This window comes from Lissotriton helveticus, chromosome 4_1 (assembly GCF_964261635.1).
Source record: "Lissotriton helveticus chromosome 4_1, aLisHel1.1, whole genome shotgun sequence".
Lineage (NCBI taxonomy): Eukaryota > Metazoa > Chordata > Amphibia > Caudata > Salamandridae > Lissotriton > Lissotriton helveticus.
This window is the reverse complement of record NC_136063.1, coordinates 835,837,567-835,859,702: the sequence shown is the minus strand read 5'-3', so window position 1 is coordinate 835,859,702 and position 22,136 is coordinate 835,837,567. Positions and strand designations below refer to the sequence as shown.

At 42.8% G+C, this 22,136-nt stretch overlaps 1 protein-coding gene across 3 annotated transcripts in view; it reads left to right on the top strand.

Annotated features, from left to right (window-relative positions):
• The first annotated feature begins 3,842 nt into the window (after nucleotides 1-3,842).
• Nucleotides 3,843-22,136, top strand: part of SEH1L (SEH1 like nucleoporin) — a 97,171-nt gene continuing 78,877 nt past the window's right edge. Inside the window, exon 1 of one of the 3 annotated variants that reach the window (XM_078687488.1) lies at nucleotides 3,843-4,116. In XM_078687488.1, the coding sequence (XP_078543614.1) occupies nucleotides 4,006-4,116 (111 nt within the window). In that variant the 5' untranslated portion in view covers nucleotides 3,843-4,005. The remainder of the gene's footprint in view (nucleotides 4,117-22,136) is intronic. The other 2 variants (XM_078687489.1, XM_078687487.1) reach the window with 2 other exon arrangements.

Below are 22,136 nucleotides of genomic sequence, written 5' to 3'. Positions count from 1 at the left end.
AGAGATATTGATATATTCTCTTTTAAAAATGTATTTGTAAAAATGAGTTGGCACATTTGTTATAACCTTGATCTATGATGCTTTTAAAAAATTCTTTTGTAAATACGAGTCAATGTATGTATAATGTAATATGCTTTTATGGTTGTTATTTCTAATAACCGAATAAAGTTATTTGACTTGACTTGACTTGACTATACTTGTGTTTCTTCTACGATACTGTGCAGAAACAGTTTCGAGACAGTGTTACTGCCCAGTTGGGGCAAGGGGATCCCGATTTCTTGGAGTTGTTTATTTTTCCCCCAACGTTTTGCTTACCTGCTGGTAAGTCCTCCTTGCTTGACCTTCTCCTGTTGCCTTATGGGTTTATGTCTGTTGTATGCCTAGACTGTGTATAATTGTCTTCTGTTCTATTTCCACCTACAGTGTCTCTGATTACCTAACTAGACCAGACCTAGGAAGTAAAAAGGTCCAGCAGGATTTATTATTTTGTCCCCTTCCCTTTTCCCTTGGGTGTTATATTTCCTAAGTGTGTGTCATTACACTGGGAGGGGTAGCGCTCAGGCGAAGAGGGAGGTTTCTCTACACTGCATCGTTCCCGCTGCTGATCAGACACATAGCTGCCAAGGTTTTAGATTGCCATGTGTGACATTTTATTATTTCAGTGAAATTATGAGTGACATTTTAACGACTATGAGTGACACTTACTTTCTCGCGAGCAAAAATCATGCAATGAAGACGAGGAAAGGATATAAATACCAGAAATTACAGCCATTTGCGCAACCAGAAACTCCAAAGAACTTCTTGAAACTGCTAGAGAGCACCAGAAATGGAAGGACACTAACCCTAGTGCATAGCTGCCAATTTTCAGATTGCTCAAGTGCTACATTTCCAAGAATTAAGTGCACTTATGAGGGACATAGTAGTGCCAAATGTGTGACACTTCAAGTGACACTTTCTCACAAGTGAAATTGAGGAATAATATCCATTTAATGAGATACATATTGGAAATTACCACCTTTTGAGCTGTGAGAGGCCTTGTAGAAGCCCTGAAAACTGCTGTAAACTCCTGAAATGGAGGGTCACTAATTGATTTATATTTCTAAAGTGGTCTCACTATAGTGATTTCTATAAAGATCATTGACACCTTGTAATGACTGCTGCCTGATCACTTTTGGGGAGAACTGATCAGACCCCTAATCTGTGGCGACTATGGTATACTAGAGAAACCTTGCAGTGGTTACTGAGAAAGATGTACATTACTCAGGCATTATTAGGTTAAGGCCCTACCAATATTGCACCAGTGTTTAGACCTGTGCAGGTAAAAAATGGTGAACACCTTCCAGAATTAATATTTCTTTTGAAATATGAACCCACAGCTACAGATACATCAATAGTGTTTTTGAGTTGTCTAAAATTGCCATAAATTAGTTTTTAAACAAGCCACCTTGGCTGAAATATTAGATGTAAAAAAAGAAATAATACAGAATGACTCATTAGAACATTAGATGCTGGTACGCATCTTTGCGTATAAGGTCACTCAGAACTGGTAGGTCTGGTGCCAGATCCCACAAGCAATGCATCTATAAAACTGTGTGCTTTGTAGAAAACGGATAAGTTCCTAAAGGGGTTGGTTACGCTACCAACGTGAGCAATGGATTATGGAATGTAAGGTCTGTGCTTGGTTGTGCACTTATTTTTTTTATTGTCTGACTGGGTAGTTTTGCAGCCTTGCACTGGGTTTGCCATCAAGGTTACTTTTCAATTTAATGTTGGAAAATTAATGTGAATATGTGCCAGTATAATGTAACTGGTGCTCATGTAAAGCCCTTGAATACCTTTTGGTTGCGTATACACAATTGTAAAAGAAACAATGTTACCCAGAAAATGTAATTTCTCTGCTGTGGGCTGAGTGCTACTATGAGTGAGGGCAGGTCTGTGTCTCTAAAATTAAAGAGCTGCTAGGCTCTTACTACCGACACAGCTTGATAACAGTAAAATCTGTAATGCTGTATTTGTGCACTCTCCGTGACCCGACCCTGTGCCTGGAACACAGGTCTGGTGCCTCTGTAGTAGCTGCAGGCATGAGATGATCTGCTTTGAGGCTGAGCCTGCACGCAATCCAGAGAGACAGGGGCAGGAACGGCTGGTAAAACCACAATGTCGGGGACTGGTGCAGCAGGTGAACCCCCAGAGAGTGCGGCCATGTGTTTGGAGGTGATGCAAACAGATCGTGCCATGCTGCGCCCCGTGCACAGAGCCAAACTTTAACCACTATTTGTCCCGCGCAGTGGCAGGGTGAGGGAATATGGTTGAATCAGGCCGCCTGAGCCATCAAGTGTGGGGTGTCCCCCTATTGCCTGAAAAACATAAGAAAACAAGTGCTTGCTGGGCTGAGCCTACTTGGATTCGGCAACACCTTCTTTTGAGATTAAGCTCATAAGAGATAAGCTAAACAGGACTCAGGCTCACTGACTCCGGAAGGATCATCAGACCGAGCAGCCCTGCAGATGAGATCGATGCTATTTTTTTTTTTTATGACTCGTACTTATACTAGCTATAATATAACACTTACTTGTAGAGTTCAGAGACTCTTCCCGGGTCCGTGACTACACTGCTGCTGCATGAATCTATGCACACGGCAGCAGCAGTCTTCTTCTCAATCCAGGCTGACTCACTTGTGGACTCGAGTCGTCGAATGAGAGTCTCAAATTCCTCGCCGTTTCTCAGTGCTGCTCACTTGACTTCCTCTTCCTCTGCCGGAAGTGAGGGCACCATCCGTCACTGCACGTCATCCGAATATCACGGGCCGGCCCCCATGGTGTGCCCAGTGTGACTGACAGCAGCATCGACTGCTGAGAGGGCAGCCCCCCTGAGCACCCCGCCCCCGTACTTGGCAGCAGACAGTGACTGTGTGTCAATTAATAAACCGCGCCGCGGCGCCGCTAATAATTCTGTTGCCAGGTGACACAGGCTGCCTGCTGGGCAGAGATTTGACACATTGTAGCGCTCTGCACTCCAGAGCTGAGAGAAGATGCCGTTGGGATTTAACAATTTAGGAGTCAGCCCAGCAATTTAGCACGTCCCTCGGGAGCAGCAGAGCCCGGTGCACAGGCACCGCTGGTGGCGCGACTGAGGTGGCAAAATGCGTGACAATACATTTCAGTGCGGTGATGCGAAACACCGCACTGAAATGCGTGAGTGTCACACCTGATGTGTGACACTTGGCAGGACTAATCCACCGCTCATATTAATTTAATATTTCACTATACTAATTCATCACTAATCCTTTTGGGTTCCGGAGAAGCGTACTACTCTCCGAAAAAGTGATACGACGCAGCGTCAGGGGTTGTAAGCGCTACTATAAATGCAATTACTAGCCTTTATTGTGAAGCCTTAAGTGCTTTATATTTAAATCTGAAATACTACCTAAATGTGAAAAGGATTAACAGAGCCATCGGAAGGGCTTTAATGTGACATTAGAGAAAAAGCGTGACATCTATCCCACAATTGACTAAAACGGTGTTACATTTTTAATGGGTTTCAAGTACTAGTCAACAATAAGATGAAAGGTCAGATAATGTTCGTCGGTGTGCTTCGTGAATGCTGAGAATGGCAGAGTTTTGTATCCCAGCATCCAGGATTGAATGTTAATGGTCGCTATTTACGTCTAATAGTACTATTGGATGTACCTTTTGACTTCCCTGCAGTTGACTGCATACTTACTGTGGAGAAGGATTTTCGTTTTACCGCCGACCACGCGGTTGGGAGGGTGGAGTTTGCTTTTGGGTTATTTTACTGCACCGATCGAGCTTATTTTCTCAATCCAACACCGAGGTGCATCATTGCGGAAAAATGACGTAATCACTCGGCGTCACTGTCAGGCAGTGTACTATCTCCTTTCAATTTTGTTTTACGCTGGTTGTTGCTCTGCCCTATGCGTAGCGTACGGAGTTCTTCCCTATGCTCTGCAGGACCCACGAGAACTCTGTGTGAGGCCGCCTAAGGATGTTCGTGGCCCGGAGCATCGCGGCAGATCACAAGGACCTTATCCACGATGTGTCCTTTGACTTCCACGGCCGGAGGATGGCCACCTGCTCCAGCGACCAAAGCGTCAAGGTGTGCTGCGCGCAACCTGAGCGTCGCTTTCCCGCGCTCTCCCGCGAGCTGTGGCTAATGAGGGCGCCTGGGTTCCCCAAAGGCACCAATAGGGAGGGAGCGCGCGCCCTGGTGCTTTTGACACACCGTTTTCCCTGGGGCTGATACTTGCGTTACGTCAATTTATGGATTAGGCACTCAGCGCCGCAGCATTGGGCTATATTTAGCCCCTTAGATCTAATTATTTAATTACACTAGCGTGGCAAAGTGCGAATAGAACATATGCACTTTCTTCTTACGTTCCCTTTGTTTTATAATTCCTGGCTTTGGCAGCTCGTCTCTTTATTATTGATTTGCCTATTCATCGTGTTGCACCCTCCTTTGCTTGTCCTGGCCACATTAGGTTGCAGCATCTCCCGTCGCTTCTAATTTCTCTAGCCCCCTCCCCCCCCCCCCAGTCAGTTAAATAAAGCTTTCTTAGACACGTGAGTAAGTTTTAACGCCATAGTGGCCTTGATTATTTTCTGTTTATAGAAATGCCATTTTAATACATGCAATATTGGTTAAAGTTAATTTACGGTGTTTGCAAGGTATACTTTACAGGCACGCGGTTGTTTCGGCGTCTCTGACTGTCTTGAGGGCACAGGAATCGTAAAGATCAAACACGGCACTGGAACAAACTTTATACTTAACTGACCAGCTGTGCTTGTAGATTGAGCAACAAGCGTTTGCAATGCAATAGGTCTTGCATTTACGAGAGTTTGGGCTATTGGCATTGTAAATGACAATGCCTTTTATTTATGTGTTGAACAAATAAAAGGCATTGTCATTTACAATGCCATTAGCTTAAACTCTTGCAAATACGAGACCTATTGTATTGCAAATGAGTTGGTGCTATCAAAATAATAAAAAAGCGTTAGGAGAGGTCGTGTCCTGTGGCAGGCAGGACAAAGCTATTTGAGAAAATTGTTCTCGGAGGTTGTATTTAAAGCTTACTAACAACACATGTAACTGGATGTCACCATGGGAGGTTACATAATGTGACAGGGTGGTACTAAGGAAGGACTACTAAGTATAGTGACAAATGAACCAGCACAGTTTGCAGTGGACAATGAGGCCTTAATACGCTCTCTCCTGGACGATGGAAATGCCCTGTATTTAGGGGTTCCTCGATCCCCCACTAAGAAGCTACAAATCATCCAAAACTGTGCAGCACGGTTAATCAAAACCCCCAACAGCCAATCTGCTTCACCTGCGCTGAATGCCCTACATTTGCTGCCAATCATGGATAAAATACATTTCAAATCTCTTTGTAAAGCCCACAAGTCTTTCCAGGTGAGCGGACCCCCAATCAGTCCGGATATCATCCCTCCATACTGTCCTAATAGATGCCTACAATCAACTCACCTTGGCCTTGCCTCATTTCCCAGAATTCAACGAGTGAGGGGGGGAGATTGTTCCTTCTCTTATAACATTTCTAAACTCTGGAACTTGCTTCCCTCTTATCTCCGCTTAGAGGTGAATCATTTTGCTTTTCGAAGCGCCTCATAACCTGGCTTTTCGAAAACTCCACCCCCTAGCCTTCACTCTGTCAGTCTGTAATCGCAGCTAGTGCTCCGAGTCCTTTGGGTAGCCAGGCGCTCTAGAAATACTATTAACGATAACAAAGACACAAGTCACTGAAAAATATGGGCAGAGCTTCAAGTCCCTACCTAAATACAGGATGTCTCGCAGAGCAGCGCATGCTCTGCCAAGGCTCAACCTAAAAATGCATGCGGAAAGTCATGGACATTAGCATTCATGTATGCAATGCCCTGTGTCGTGTTACAATATTCCTATCCCATTGTATTGTGTTCGAATTGTATTTTTGTAATGCTCAATACCCCTAATGTGGTGTTAACGATTTAAGGCGGGTTGCACGCTGCACTAGTACCTGTGGTTAGTGGGCAATCTAGTGGTTGTTTGGCTTAGCCATGCTCGGAGGCCACTGCTCCATACATTTCCAACATTTTCTTGGTGGTAGATTAGGTTGATAGGAGTTCGCCGTGATTATTGGTGAGTTCGTGCGAATGGAAGGTGTGATGAGCAAGTAGCCTAGAAGGGGTAGATAGTGTTAGATTACAAGGAATGTGTACTTAATGGACAGTTTATGAGGAAAGTTATGGCCCAGTTAGGCACATAACCATTGAGCAGAATAGGCTTCATTCAGGGATAGTATGGCATGTACAGGATGGAGGATAATGAGAGGGTCATTTAAAAGAAAAGAAGGAAGAACAGAAGATTCCATCTATAGTGGGAAGATACTTTTTAGGGCTCGGCTAGTAACGCGCTGAAAGCGCGTTCTCGCCGAGAACTATTGTCGGCGTCTCAGCAGTCTGAGACGCCGAAGTGAGACAAGACCTGGCCGCGCGCAGCGTTTTTCCATAGGATAACGTTGTGCGCGCGGCCAGGTCTTGTCTCCACAGCATCGCAGGGCAGACAGGATCGCGTTGCGCGCCTCTCTGGAATGCAGGGGGAGTCTGCAGAGGGGCGCGCGGCGCTGTTCATTCTATGTACAGCTGCTTCTCGTCGCAATGAATGTGATTCCAAAGTTGGGGGATGATCCCTATGAATTAGTTCTCTTCATTGCTGACATTTATAAACGTTGTAATCCAATTTGCAGTTTTTCAACTCCTGCAAAACTGAATGATTTTTAAACACGCAAAATCATACTCGGAATTAAAGGAAATGCAAGTCTGCGAATAGTACGTTTTCTTAATCACTGCATCCCTGGTGCACCACAGAAAATGCACTCGGCGCTCCGAGGGCTGGGAGCGCGCACAGAGCTTCATGCTGGCACACTGTCGCTTCGTGACTCGTAATGGAGTCGCAACAGCCCCGGCTCATGCATAGTCAATGAGTCAAGCTGTTAAACTCCAGTCAGAGACAGACTCTAGCATGGAGGACTAATAGGACATTAGTCATCCTTTCAGGAAAAAAGCTTTATAGAGAGAAGCCCTTGCCAACAATTACACTTCCAAAGAAAAATGGAAGGATTTCTCTTAGACCGCTCACGAGTTTTCAATTTGTGATGCTTGGATGCTAAATGAAGGTAAATGCAAATTGTACCTTTGCAAGTTTGTATCGTCATTATCAAGCCAGCCATATGCCATAAGGAAGCTATGCAGCTGTTCGAGCTGGTGGACTGCTATAAAGCGCGGTACCTGTTCACTTCAAAGGATGCAAATAGGACATTTTGGCCCCAGCACATAAAGACATTATTGGGAGAAATGAGTTAAGACCCAGACTCTGCCACAGTTTTAGGCTGATTGGTGTTTTAAGTAGACGAAGAGCAGCGGAAGCGTTACGTTATCACCACAGTCAGGGGTTTGCCTTTCAGCACACTACAAAGTTAAATATACTTAATGCACAGACCCCGTGGAATCCCACCGGGGCCCCCTGTGCTGGCAGGATCTGCCATTACTAATCACAGGCCTCGGAAACCGTCGGATTTAGCAGTGGCACAATAACAAACAGCTGCGCAACGAAGACACGACGGTCAAACCACTGCCATGCACACACAGACACCACCACTGCCGTGCACACACGGACACCACCACTGCCGTGCACACACGGACACCACCACTGCCGTGCACACACGGACACCACCACTGCCGTGCACACACGGACACCACCACTGCCGTGCACACACGGACACCACCACTGCCATGCAGACACGGACACCACCCGTGCTTAATTTGTAAAAAAAAAAAAATGCCAGGGCTTTCAGTTGTAAAAAATTAAGTGAAAGGGCACTCGTCAGGAGGCTACTGTAGTTTGCCATACACATTACGCGACTTTGAGCTATTGGCATTGTAAATGACAATGACTTTTATTTATGTTTTGGTTTTTAAAACATAAATAAAAGACCTTGTCATTTACAATGTCAAGACCTTAAACTCGCGTTCATTTACAATGCTAATAGCTCTAACTTTTGCAATGCCGAGACCGTTGCATTGTAAATGCTTGTTAGAATTGTATGCAATCTGAGGTTACAGAACGCGTAGAAATAAGGATTCATGGATGTTGTCAGTGGGCAGGTGCTGTGTCGTTGCATCTTTGTTCTTTTTGACCGGTGATGGCATTGAACAGTTAATCTGTTAATAGGTTACATTTATGTCATGATCCAAACTGATAAGGGCACGTAATTTGAAGCCCAGAAACCAATGTTCAATGCCATTACTGCTTTTTGAGCACCACAGTCAGCAGATTACTCAGAGTTGGACTGCTTTTGGAGAAGGTGTTATAAAGCGAACCCAGCACTCTGCGCAGGGAGTGAAGTCTTAATGCCAAGTAGTGCTGAAGACAGTGACATGCGTCTCTACACAAGTATGTTTGCTGATTGAGAGATGTTTGTACGCAAAGATCAGTTTTAACCCCACTAAGGCTATTTCTCTTTTAAAAAAATATACTTTTATTGCGAAAACTCAAAGTAATCTACAATACACCGATTAATTTATCACAATTTCATCTACAATGTACATTGTTAATAGAGGCATTGATTTTATGTGAACATTAATTTGTATTTTTGCTCCAGTCATACATATCGTAGCGGGGAAACATTGGGACATCTCAACAAAATGCAATCATGCCTAAAATACACATATTCAAATAATCATAGTAACAATGTTATTCAGTATTTGAGTAAAGTGCAATACATTTAAATTTTTGGGATAAAGTGCAGATACGTCAAGAATTTACTCTTTAAAAAAAAAAATATATATATATACCAAACAATCCACCTCCCACAGTGACACCATGGAAGGAAGCACGGACACGAAGTGGTTCAGGATGTGGCATCACTTTATCCGTTGATGTCACCCTCAATCCCGAACACAAGGAGAGACGCGTTTCAGCCACAAAGTGGCCTTTGTCAATCACATACATACATACATACAGCTAAATACCTAGATCTGTGATCCCTGAAGGGAAATATTGGGCCATTTCAACAAAATGCAAGCGTGCCTAAAAATACACATATTGAAAAAGTCCGAAAAACAATGTTATTCGATATTTGAGGAAAGTGCAATACATTGGCATTTGGGGAGGGGGGTAAAGTGAAAATGTACCAAGAATATGCATATGTGCACCCCCACAGGGAAATAGTGGGATATTTCAACAAAGTGCAAGCATGCCTAAAAATACACTCGTTCTGATGATCCTAGCGACCATGTTGTTCTATATTAAAGGAAAGTGAAAAACATTATTCTATTCTAAATATTGCATGGCTAAAAATAAACATTCGATATTTGAGGAAAGTGCAATGCATTAACAATTTGTAAATAAAGAGAAAATGTGCCAAGAATGCTTGTTTTAATATTCCTATAAAAATATATATATTTCTTTCCTAACAACCATGTTGTTCGATATTTGAGGAAAGTGCAAAACATGAATCTATTTTAAATAAAGTACAAATGTGCCTAGAATGTTTATTTTTATATTTCCTGAAAACAATATTTTTTCTGTTAGTAAAAACGATAATTTTTAGCAGCTTCAATAGAGTGGATCAGTCTGGATTCCACTCTACCTGTTAACGAAAACCTTCTACCAAGTATGAAATACAAACAAATGTTAATTTTTAAGGCAGACCTTATTAAAAACAAATATTTGATTTTGTTTACCAGATCTTATGTTACTGCATTTTCTTTTTCCTCCATAAACTTCCTTGTGGTATTGAATCTTTTAATGCCCCTACCCTTTTTGCAAATGCCTCCTCAAACTTCTTCATTCGGCTCATCTTATTTTGTTACTTCTTATACATTGGTACTCTGGTTGTCTTCCAATTCTGCAAGATCAGAGATCAAACGGCTGAAGAGAAAATCGCAATAAATGCTTCAGTACGTGTTATTGGAAAAAGAGGTTCGGATGGCCCGCCATAACATGAGAAACTCGGGAAATTGCACTACCTTGCAGGAGGAAAGTTAAATGGTTGAAATAGAAAATGAATATGGATTACAAAAGGATTACATAAAGGTTGAAAAGAAAAATGGTTTAAAAATCGATGCAAACGCAAATATGCTGTTGCCACTAGTTTGGGGCTTAAACTGGCCCGAGTTATGATGTCAATATCTGGTGTACACCATTAAGCGATTTTGTATGCCATGGCCTTGAACTGATAACATACGTGTGCACAAAAGGAAAAGTAAGATAGTATTGCACATACATTGTAATGCAAACACAGCTATCTTTTCATTATGAAAATGCGTTTTACCCTGGCAGACATTGTCCTGCAAAGCTCATAGTTAGTGCCCCTGACAAATCTGTTTATTGTTAGGTCGAGCATCGAGAGACCTATTGTTGCCCGTATTTGGGAATGTAGACACGAGAGGGGCAGAAGCGCAGATTTCACCTCGTGGGCGCGCACGGCACCGTGCCCCTCTCGTGCCTCATGTTCCCATGCGCAAACACACTCACACAGCCACACTCACGCATGCGCACATACAGTCACACGCATACACAGGCACACACACACTGCATACGCATGCACACACACACTGCATACACACACGCACCCCCCCGTCGCCGCCGCACCTACACACTAGCGCACCTACACACACACACAGACCCCCGCACACACACCAGCGCACCTACGCACACATACAGAGACCCCCACCACCGCACATATACACAGACACACAAGCGCACCCCCTCCCCCCTACAACTAAGCCCCACTTACCGCCATTCTGGACTTCTACAGCCTCCGCGGGGCTCTCCATCGGGCATGGGAGCCCCGCTCTCAGGCACTCCGTGGGCGCGTGCGCGGGACTTCCGAAGACGGAAGTCCCGCCCAAAGGAACTGGCTCTTCTGTACGGCACTGACGCTTCGGATACGGGAATTTCACATCGAAAATACATACATATCAGGAAAGAAATGTCTCGGCAGAACTCAGAAACGGTGAGTAATGTGCTCGGAGAGAAAGAAGGTTGACGGAGGACTGCCAGGGTGCGGTAGATGTATACATGAAATGAAAGACGTGAGTTTTGTGAATGCGATTTGTGACATTTCACTTAAAAGTGATTTACGGGGAACTAACTCTCAGTAACAGTTTACAAAAAGATGACTGTCTTTCTGTTTTGAAGATGTGTTTACGTGGCTGGGGAGCATGTTAAATTTAGAATTAAGAAGCAGCATTGCAGCATAAACAAATTGAGTGCACGACTGGAATTATGGCTGTGAATGAGGCTGCTTTAACCTGCGTAGGCTTCGGAAACGGGAGCGCCTGCGAGCAAGGAAGCCTGCTCTTCTCAAGCCGCCCTCTTCTTTTCTGTGAACAAAACTCGCGGGCACAGAGTCCATGGACTCAATTTTCCCCAGAAGACGTTTTGCCCCTGTCGTGCAAATGTTGTGACCCGCAGTCTGTATTCTGTAGCCATGTGGGTCTCAGTTTATAATTCCGGACATGCTTGGTGTCTTGTTTTTTTTGCTGTCCTGCTCCCGGCTACTCGTTTGCTATCCATTTTATTTTCACGGCTGTCAAAACCCAAATCCACTGAGTCCCGGTCACGTTCCTGGGGCTTCATTCTTGTGGCCGCGGAGGTCAGCGAGGCTGCTGGAGTGCTCGAGCTGACCGAGAAACCCTAACCAAGTGTGCCGCTCCATGCAGCCCGCAGTGCATTGCTGTGTCAGTGTTCCCCCGACCAGCCTTTGGAGCGGCAGGGCATCTGGTGTGCCTCGGTGAGTACCCCGGAGAGCGGTGTGGGTGAAGGAGGCCTTGGTGGGTTATTCAGGGCAGCAGGGGGATGCAGGGTGAAGCTATGGATCTGTTGTGCAGTGTTTGGGCTATTGCAGTGCTGGGATCGCAGTAAATTAATCTAACTCCTGTCGTTGTATGTTACTGCAAAGTAAATCATTATTTGGTGTGTAATCTGCAGATGTTAACAACGAAAATTGTTTCTAACTCAAACACTGCAACACGTCCTGCAGTGCAGTGGAAGGCTTTTGTGTGGTTGATCTCTTTCCTTTGCTTACTGCTCTTTTTAGGTAATAAACTTGTACTAATGAGGAAAAAAGTTTTGCTTAGACCGTGCTAATCAGTGTAAAAACGACAAAGTAAGGAAATTATACTGTCACGAAATGTAGCGCTGTACACGGTGTAATTTGCCTTTTTTTGCCTCACAATTTTGCCATCTCTGCTGCGTAATTTGCGCTTCCCCTATTTGTAATTCCAGACACAGTTAGAAGAGCCGACAAGTTGCCTTCTCAGTCACTCCGCCATGCTGCTGTCAGTCATCCTTTTAACGCTTGTGCTGTCATTGTTGTTTAACCTTGTGGTGTTGCTGGGCTGATGCGAACAGGTTGTCTCATTCTAATCCTTATCAGTACCACGTACTCCGACTACACGGCTTCTGTTCTTCATCTTGTTTTCTCATTCTGTCAGTTTTATCCTAATTTTCTCAATATTTCTTACTCTTGTCCTCTTTCTCATGCGCTTTCCTTTTCCCTGTGTATCTCTTTCGCTCCCTCCATTTCGCTCTCTACTGTCCCCTTTTTCGGACTATTTCATTCTTTCTACATTTTTGTTTCTACTTTATTCCTCGTTTTGTCTGACTTTCTCTCCCTCCCCTCCTGTTTTCAGCAGTTTTAATATTTAAATAAACACAACACCAATAGTTGTCTTTAGTCTCAACTCTGACCAATTTTTACCGAACCGGTGACTCGCATGCATTAGTAGCGAAGGACGACGCAATGCTCTCTTCCCAGTGCCTAGAACCTGTAACATGGACTACATCTTTTCCCTCTTCAACCTACATCTTATTGCCGTGGCGCGCCTTTATTTTCATTGCAACCTACTCCTTTCAGTCTGTATTTTTTGTGATAAGGCCACCAGAATTTCTAATTGCCTCAATAGCTAGTCTGCCCCTGCTCACTTTTACGGAGCTTTACTGTCGCCTACGATGATGATTACAGAACGCATGTTGAAAGTGTGTCTCAGCCTTTGCTTATTTCAGCACTTGGCAACAAATCCTAAAGCCTGAAAGTGAAAGCAAGTGGCTTCGGCACATCAGCTCTCCACAACATCACTCAGCGCCACCACAGCATCAATCTGTGCAACCATTCAACAACAACCGATTCAAATATGTTCTCTCAATGTTTCAAGCTTTATTACAAATGTCACAAAAAAGATGTTATATTTCACTGCTGTTCTAGGATTTTCGTCACAATAAAATACACTGAACATAATCTTCAGAAAAGTTATTTACAAAAGTTTAAGCTATTATAAATTACAATACCTTTTATTTAAGTATTAATTATTAAAAAATGTTAAGTCATTGTTATTTGTAATATCAATACATCTAAGACTTAAATACAACACATATTGCATAACAAATGCTATAGGTGTCACATTTGCGAAAGTTAAAACTATTGGCATTGTAAATGACAAAGCCATTAATTTCACTATTTTCAAAACCAACACAGAAATAAAATAATTGTCATTTACAATACCAATAGCTCAAACTTTCCTAATGCGAGACCTATTGCATTGCAAATGCTTGTGTTTAATTTGCCATCTTCTTTGAGATTTAGAAACCCAGCAGCTCCATCTTTGGGCGTCCTTGCCAAAGTAATATTATCTAGAACTGTATGCAGTTCTTCCACGAATACTGTGAATAGCTTTAACTTGTACTTAATGAGTGCCATGTGCGATAGCAACTTTGCTTGCCTCATGTTAGATTCTGCAAGTCGGCATTTTTAAGGTGACCAAGGTTAACAGCCAAGAAGGAGTGGGATTATGGGCCCATAATGCTTAAAAAAGAAAAATGTTTAAGTGCAAATGATAAAATGAAGCATCTGTACAATACCAGATGTTACAGAAGAGGAATGCCATTGAGCAGTTTAGCCGTTCCCAGATTACCGCAATATCCCTAAAGTATTTGACCCCCCAAAAAATGCACATTTAATACAAAGTAAAAGGTACACCAGTTTAAGTGGATTAGTTCCCCTTCCCATATATACCTTGTTCTGAAGAAGATTTCCCATTTAGTGTGCTAGCTGTCCCTCCCTGTGAATTTTAACCGTGGTGGGTTTAATTCTTGAAACTTTAACAAAGAACAATACAAAGCAACTTCAGAGACGTCATACACCATAGCACGGTATTACAGAACATAGGATACAATATATGTAAGCAGAGCAACTCCAAACATGCATTTAAGGAATACCTAAGTTAGCAAAAGATTGTGTTCCAGTTGCATTAATAAAATAATTGCATATCGATATGTGACCTTTATAGAAAGATTCCTGGCATGAGCAAACACCGGCTTTCCAAATAGCCAAATGGAAAAGTCTCTTTCTGAAACAATATGCCGATCTGGATCAGGCCTCTTGTGTCGAAAGACACAGGCAGCACGTTAACTTTTCACGACTACCTCCCTTCCAGCTAGTCTAACCAGTAAAGATAAATCTAGCAACCGAATTTACAAAAGTGCTGACTAATTGAGGTTTCATTTAATAACCTTTGTGGCTGCAAAGCAGGGTTTGATTTAAGAATTTGGTGTTTTCAACTGTGCTGCGGACGCTTGTACTGTGTAAAGGAAAATACTGATGTGTAATATTTTATCCAGTCCTTCAGTAGAAGGTTCACCAAATTCCCACCTCCTTTTTTTGCACTTCGAGTTATATTTCGGTTCTGGAATCGACGGATGCCTGGTGTATTCTCTGATAAACATATTGTTGGATTTGCTGAATTGTTGCCCAAAGATTTGAAATTGTAAATTCCTGTGAATAGGGATTATCCAAATGCAGCACTCTTTGAAAAATAGTTCTTATTGTAAGAAAGTGAATTATTGTAATGGATGCTATTCCTACCTAACCCTATAAGAGACCACAGTCCCAGACTGCACTGTGTCAGAGAGGCTATGTCCAATTTCAATTATTCATCTGTGAATCCAAGTTTATCCAATAGTTTGTTTATTTGTGTTGCAACCATTTAAAAATAGGTTTAACTATCTGGTTTCCAAGTATATTACATTATCTCAAAACAGCTTAGAGTCCTCCTTTGTCAGTCAACTTCTAGTGCATTTCGAATAAACTGTCCTTCGGGGGAAATTCTTATATTTCTGTAACGCAAAACATATCTATTTTCATCTGAGGAAGCCTGATATGATCATCGTAAAAATGCATGCCATTTGGCGAACAGAGGTTTCTTTAATTTGCACCTTAAACATACACATACTGGCATGGAGTGGTCACTTATGTGACATTGTGAACTTTTTTTTGGCTAAAGCAGTACAGGCACAGAATGCCTGTTTTATTTAACGGCAGCCAGTCAAGGGTTCAGTGAGGTTGCACCTCAGGTGGATTGACTTGGGTGCTTCTCCAGAGGTATGTTGATCAAAAATTCCAATTTTTGAGAGATTGTTGGAAAAGTCCAGCTGGACACGGCAATGGTTCCCAGAACTTCAGAGACTCCACTTAGGGGTCAGAGCTAACTCCACCAGAGGCCATCAGCAGGATACATTTGCAACTGGTCATATGGGCATTTCAGGAAACACGCTCTTGCAGCTTTTGTCCCTGTAGCCCAATATGTAGTCAGCCAACTGACGTTTGGATTCTACTTGTTTGTCCTGGGTTCAAATGGAAGCAGGTCCAGCCCTTCAGTCTTTCTTCTGCTCTTCCACAGGTCCAGAAAGTGGTCTGATGAGTTTATGGAGACAGACACTTTTGTACAGTTTAGGAGCCAGTGGGTGGGTGTGACTTCCTGGCCACTCTCTAATCAATGATGAAAAAGTGCCCAAGGTGTGTAGTTTAGGTGTGGCGAGGAGTTTTAGGGGGCAGGGATTGATGGTTTTTAGGGGCTGCGAGGGGGTCGGCAATAAATGGTGTTTTTGAGTGGTGATGAGTTGGCGATCTAAAAGTATCTGAAGTAATTGAGTGTAAAAAATTAAAATATTAAATGATGTTCCCTGAAGCAAAGCACTGAAGTGCATAGCTCCTGAAAAAACTGTTTCTTAAAGTAAGACCTGCAACCATTCCATTTACACTTAAAAAAATAAGCAGTCAAAAGCCAATTTTGACCAAAAAGATATTCAATTAATTGGTTTCTATGAAAAGGAAAATGCCATTTATTCTGAAAATTTCCATGAAACAGTTTAGATGAAATAGTTTCCCAGTAATAGTATTCCATTAAATCGTTTTTCTGTGAAATCACATACAACGACAGCGGAAGGCTCAATTTCTTTCTTTGTTGCACCAGTGATGCTGCAGTCCACTAGTGATATTTAACTTTCCGTGCCATGGGTATATTTCTGTACCATATACTATAGCCTTTTAGTAAAATTAAATGTGCCAATTAGGAGGTAGCAATTTTAGGGGTTGTGCGGAACCGGCTTTTTGGAGCACCCCCCCACTAGGAGAGTCAAAGCCAGCGGTGCAGGGGACACCTAGAATCTACGGGTTCTTCTTGCTTAAATCATACTTTACCAAAGAGACCAGGACAACCAGCCGTGAAGGGAAGTAAGTTATTTATTAGCTCGAGCTAAGGACGGGGTCCCAGAATGGTACAAAGACAATTCTGTGGAGACTGCTCCTTCAATCCGCAGCGCACACATACTTATAGTACTAGCCACGCCCATTTGCACAATACATAGTTCCACATTTTGATAAGTTCCTCATCTGACAAGTTATTCGTCAGTCTTGTGGTGCAGTCGTGCCAGGGGACATCTGTCTCTGATTGCACAATGTACACAGCCTCGTGCTTCCTTGTTCAATTGTGTGGTCACAGGGTGCAGCCTCGTTCTTCCTTGATCAGATGGTGTGGGCACGGGGCACAGGAGTTGGTCGTGACAGGCTGAGTTACCAACAATGGACAGGATGTGGCTAAGTCTCTGACACAACTGGGGGGTGAGGCACACAGGCAGCTTCTCGGAATCGGCTCGACCACAAGGAGGAAGGAGGGTTGAGCAAGTTTCAGCAGGGACGTGAAAAGTAATTCTTCATCAGGTTGCCGAGAGCATGGCAACACAAAATGGAGTCTCTTGGGTCATTTTAATTACAGTTCAGCAGTTGGAGCACATGCACTGGGCCTGATTAGCAGTGTCCCAATTCATTGAGTAAAGAAAATTAAAATCACATCCGCATCAGTCCCCCAAAAATTATGGTGATCATGCCAAAAAGGGTACTTTTAATACACTCGCTATATAGTTAAAGAAGGCATTTGACAGCCTTGAGCCTACTACTTTCGCCGAAAAAGATTCAATACAATCTCCCATGCTATACATTGCAACAAAGTAATCTAGCTGTACCCTTGTTTACTTTTTCTCTCCTGAAGTGTGATTTGCAAAGATTTTTCCATGAGGTTTGTATTTTTTAGTCAAATACGGAAGTTCAGATATTTGATACTATGGCTTCTAATTACCAGATATTGTTCACATCAACATTTGAGTTAAATTCAACCATGTAATGTGCTTAGTCACAGTTCATGCAGGCTCATACATTCTCCAACACTTTGCTGTAAACCCTGAAATCCATCGCTTGCTTCCATCTGGTTACACATTTGAAAGACATTTACAGTACTCTCTCAGATGGCGCAGTCTGGTAACAGTCAGTGCAAGCAACATGCGCGCTCTGGAACATCGCTGCCTAGGATTCTTCAAGGCCAGCATGAGATATTGCAATCACCCTTCATGTAATACGTGTAGCCCTCCACCCCCTTTCAGCTGGCAGGTTTCAGCATACTTTCATCTTCTAATGTGATAAAGGCAGATTACTGGATATATCTTCATGGGGAAGGGTCAGCATAATTTCGGGACTTGTTTGTTATGCTTGTTTTGTGAAGTTCCTGAGTTTGTATAATTAAACCACTTTGTGTAATTATAATCCATGTGTGGTGAAGATTTGTGATAAATATGCCACACTTTGAAAATGTACTGTTAATGCATAGGAAAGGTTGAATGTGAGCAACTGTTTGCAGTGCTTTTGTTTTACTCGCAATTTATTTTTGGTGCGGTTTGCGTCCTTGTGCTTAAGTATAGCCTGAAATAACGGCCTTGCATTTTGCATAATTTTGCAAAAGTTTCATGTAATTGGACAAAGGCAGACTGTGCACTTTTTGCACATCCATAGTGACTAGCATAGAAGTAGTAAGGGGTAAAAAAATTATTTTTTTGCTCTGGTGTCCCAGAGCAGAGTAAGGATGCTGTTTCATATTCTTTCAGTCAACATTGACTACTGTCTGGAGCCTGCATTCTGAGAGGTTTATTTAGGAGTTGTCCAGGACAGGAAATTACACATATTGCTGCCATTGTTTTACTTCAAAGGCCTCTAGGTAGGGGTGGGAGCAGACTGAATGGGTGGGGGAGGGGTAGAGTGTGACTAGACCAGACAAAGCTTGTGTTTTTCACAAGGCACACAAATTATAGATGAGCTGGGCTAAGATAGAGCAAATTCAGAGCCATGCTGCTATCCTAACCAAAATAATGGAAACGGAGTAAGTCTCCTTGCATTGTCTCTTTTTGACCCTGAAATGTCATTCACCAATAATGAAAGTGGAAATTATTCTGTGAGGAAATTCTAGAAGTTAAGAAGGATGTCTTTTTAAAATAAACTAGAAAGAAGGGTTTCCGGGATCCCTAATAAGTATACAGTTTACATGAAGGGGGAAGGACAGCAGTGTAGCACAAGCAGATTTGCTCATGAGCTGTCGGGACAGTGATCCACCTAGCACGTCATCTCTCACTCTTGCATGTGCTGGGTTCTCCTCTAAATAGGATGTGAGATATGACCAGACTATGGGTTGCCCACTGGCACTCGTCCACCCTTGAGAGCCTGGGGTGGGCTTGGAGCATGAACCACTGTTCAAATGTTGGCTTCCTTTGGCATAGCAGAAATAGTTTGTGCAGTTTCTGCTGAGGTTGAGAGCCATAGTTACTTTTCCACAGCCTTCCTCCTTCACAGGGTGTCTTTGTTGAGCAGACAATAAATGAACTGGTGCATAGCTGCTGCTTTTGACACCAATAGTCATTCTTACCCGTTTGATATCCTTCTACTCCATTCAACAGCATCTCTGCCTGGCATATGTCGCTGAATGTACTGGGCCTCCTTATCTGATTATTTCCCCCCCCCGCATTTTGGTGTAAAGTCACACAGCATCCTACTGCCCCTGTTGCTAAGCTGCTTAGTTGATTTGTGCATCTATCATGCTAGCAATGGCTCAATTAAGGGGGGAAAGCAGGTGCAATTGTGAGCCAGTAGTCTCAGTTAAGTGCAGAGCATGGAAGCCAGGGAAGAGCGAATAGGTTTTTAGAGTTATAGAGTAAATGTACTGAATATTGAACGTAACCAGATTTTTTTTTTTAGCACCAATGGGAAACTGGTCATTGTTTTAGAGAGCGAGTGAAGGGGTCATCTAATGTGTATATATGTGGTATTTCTATAGAACAAACCTAGACAGAAGGCTGCTTAGCTGTTGTTTTTTTAGAAGTGGCAGAAAAACAATGGACTCGAAGGTTTGTGGATAAACCCAGTGGAAAGAGATAATTGGTAGAAAGAAATAAGGGTACTTTAGGAGTTAGCCTGAGGTTTCATAATTTGATTACAGTATCAGAGTAGGCAAAGGAGAGGTTGGTTTGAATTTAGAAATTCACTAATTTTGGGTTATGATTTATGAAGAAGCATAGCAGGGTGGTCTGCTGGGAAGGGAATAAGAGGATCGAAAGAGATCACAATATTGGAGAGAGTATGTAACCGTACAGCTATAGTGGTCGACCTCGAAGCTGGGGAACCGGGTTCGAGTCTAGGTAACGACGGTAAACTTCCTGTGATTCTGGGCAGATCACTTAATCTCCCCATGCCTAACAAAAATGAATGTGTCCTTCTGTAACGAAATTGATGCCATGTAAAGTGCTCTGATACCCGATGTCTCGGGTCTAGCTTGCGCTATATAAAACTCTAATAAAAAAAAAAAAGAATGAGGATGTTTCAGTCAAAGAATTTGACAGGGTAGTTAGTCAAGAGGTTGAAATGAGTCGATTTGGAACAAGGGGTCGGAAAGTAGTGATTGAATGGCTTGAAAAGAGCATTTTAGTCTCATTTGCTTGCTTCTTATTCAATATCTTTCATTCCTCTTCTTGTGTTTGTTCCTCTCCTGTAGCCTAGTTGATTCACCTTCCTTTTTAGGTCGAGCTGGCGTTGGAGCGCGAAGCGCTCCCGCCAGCGAGACTATAGTCACCTTGCTCCCTGCCAAGGGAGTCAGAGCTGTGAACGAGCAGCTCCAAACCTGGGCACGAGCCGACTCAGGTCCGTGAACGCGCGGGAACGTCAACGTGCACGTTCACGCGCGTCACGCTCCTGTCCTCCCGCGTCTCTTCTGAGGCGCGCTCGAGGCCGACTTGCGGTGTGCTGTTCCAGCGTTAGGTAAGTGAGGGCTGGGGGGGGATTTGTTTGCTTGTTTTCAGTTGTCAGGCAAATTAGAGATAACGCTAACAGTATGCACAATGGCTGTTAGCCATCCATCCGTAGTTTACTAGCTTCGTCTCGCCTGCTATCAGTTGAAATCCTGTCATATGAGGCATTATTTGTGTTTTAGTGTACCTCAATAGGGTCTCGGCGCCTCACAGACAAACCTAGGTTCCTGTGTGTCTTTGTAAGCCGTGGTGCAAGAGGGAGCAGCCACAACTTGCCTTTTGAATTACAATTATTTTTGTACCTTAATTCATGTAATTAACGTGGAACGGGAAATGTTTATTACGTTGCATCACTTAAAATCTAGCTGTATGCCAGCTCCTGGTATTGGAGAATGTTTTTCATTTGTATTCATTTTTTTGTTTAAACTTTCAGGTCTCAGAGTGCTGGCTATGCACAAGCCAGCTGTTCTTTTTGTCATGTAGGTAGTGGTTTAATACACAACGGTCAATTTTTCGCATGAATTGCATGGTTTATGTTTGCTTTAATTCTACATGTTCTCTGAAGAATTTGTGCATTATCTAATGCTTTTCTAAGATGATTGGTTACAACAGATGCCTTTAAAAAAAATCCTGTCATCATGCTGTAAAAACTACCTTTCTCCAGAGAAAAGCGTCTGTGCTAATTTATGTTGGTATTTATTCTGATTTTTGTATAGTCTTTTAAAAATATTTATGTAAAAGCTCTTTAAGGTTAACAGATGATTCAGTTATGCAAGGCTTTATTCCTACTTTTTTCGTTTTAACTACCGTGTATGTTGTGGGACTTGTGATTCTATTTGATTTTAGTTGGTCCACTGAATTCTCTCACCTGGAAACAATGATTTGTTGAAAAACCCACGATTGGAGCTTTGTGTCAATGAGATAAAGTCTTCTGTAATGTTAGTGGGGATGGGAGGGCGAATCTTGGAAGTCATGCAGATGCAAACTTACTACTGCCACATCTCTAACTATGTGTAAGTAGTCCATTGTTCGTGCAGTCCATTTACCGAAAAGACATTTTATAAGAATGTTTTTAAATGGCATTCTGAATGGCTTTTACTCAACTTTAACTTGACATTAAGTCTAGCAAATAGATGCGGCAAATCTGTTTGGTCCAGACACAAATCACCCACGTTTTTGGTGTGTGTTTAGTTTATGTGCACCTGGTGAACATCTCAGCCCAGGTTCGCATAACTTATACCTCTAAACTCACACGCCTTTGGTATACACGTTTTTCCCCTTCTTCATCCAGAAGCTTTTCCCCGTTCATGCACCACGGTGGGCCAGCAGGATCCGTATATACAGTAGGACTGGTGGATTGCCTTGCTAAAAACTTTCTTTAACTGCCTTCCCGCTGCACACCTCAGACAACCCACAAAGTAGCAGAGACCACAGAGCAAGCTGTGAACAGGATCCACTCCCAAAGCACGAAAAATAGTACTGGAGCATTTCAGATATTGCGATAGTAAGTAGGTTTCAAAGTAGGCATCTCCTACATTAGGCCGAATCTCCACCTCCGAGGTGTGCCCTAACTCTAGAGAGAGTGTAAGATTGCACTAAAGCCTGAACCTTACAGAGGGATTAAATATTTACCATTTATATTTAGGCATACAGCCAGCTAAGTA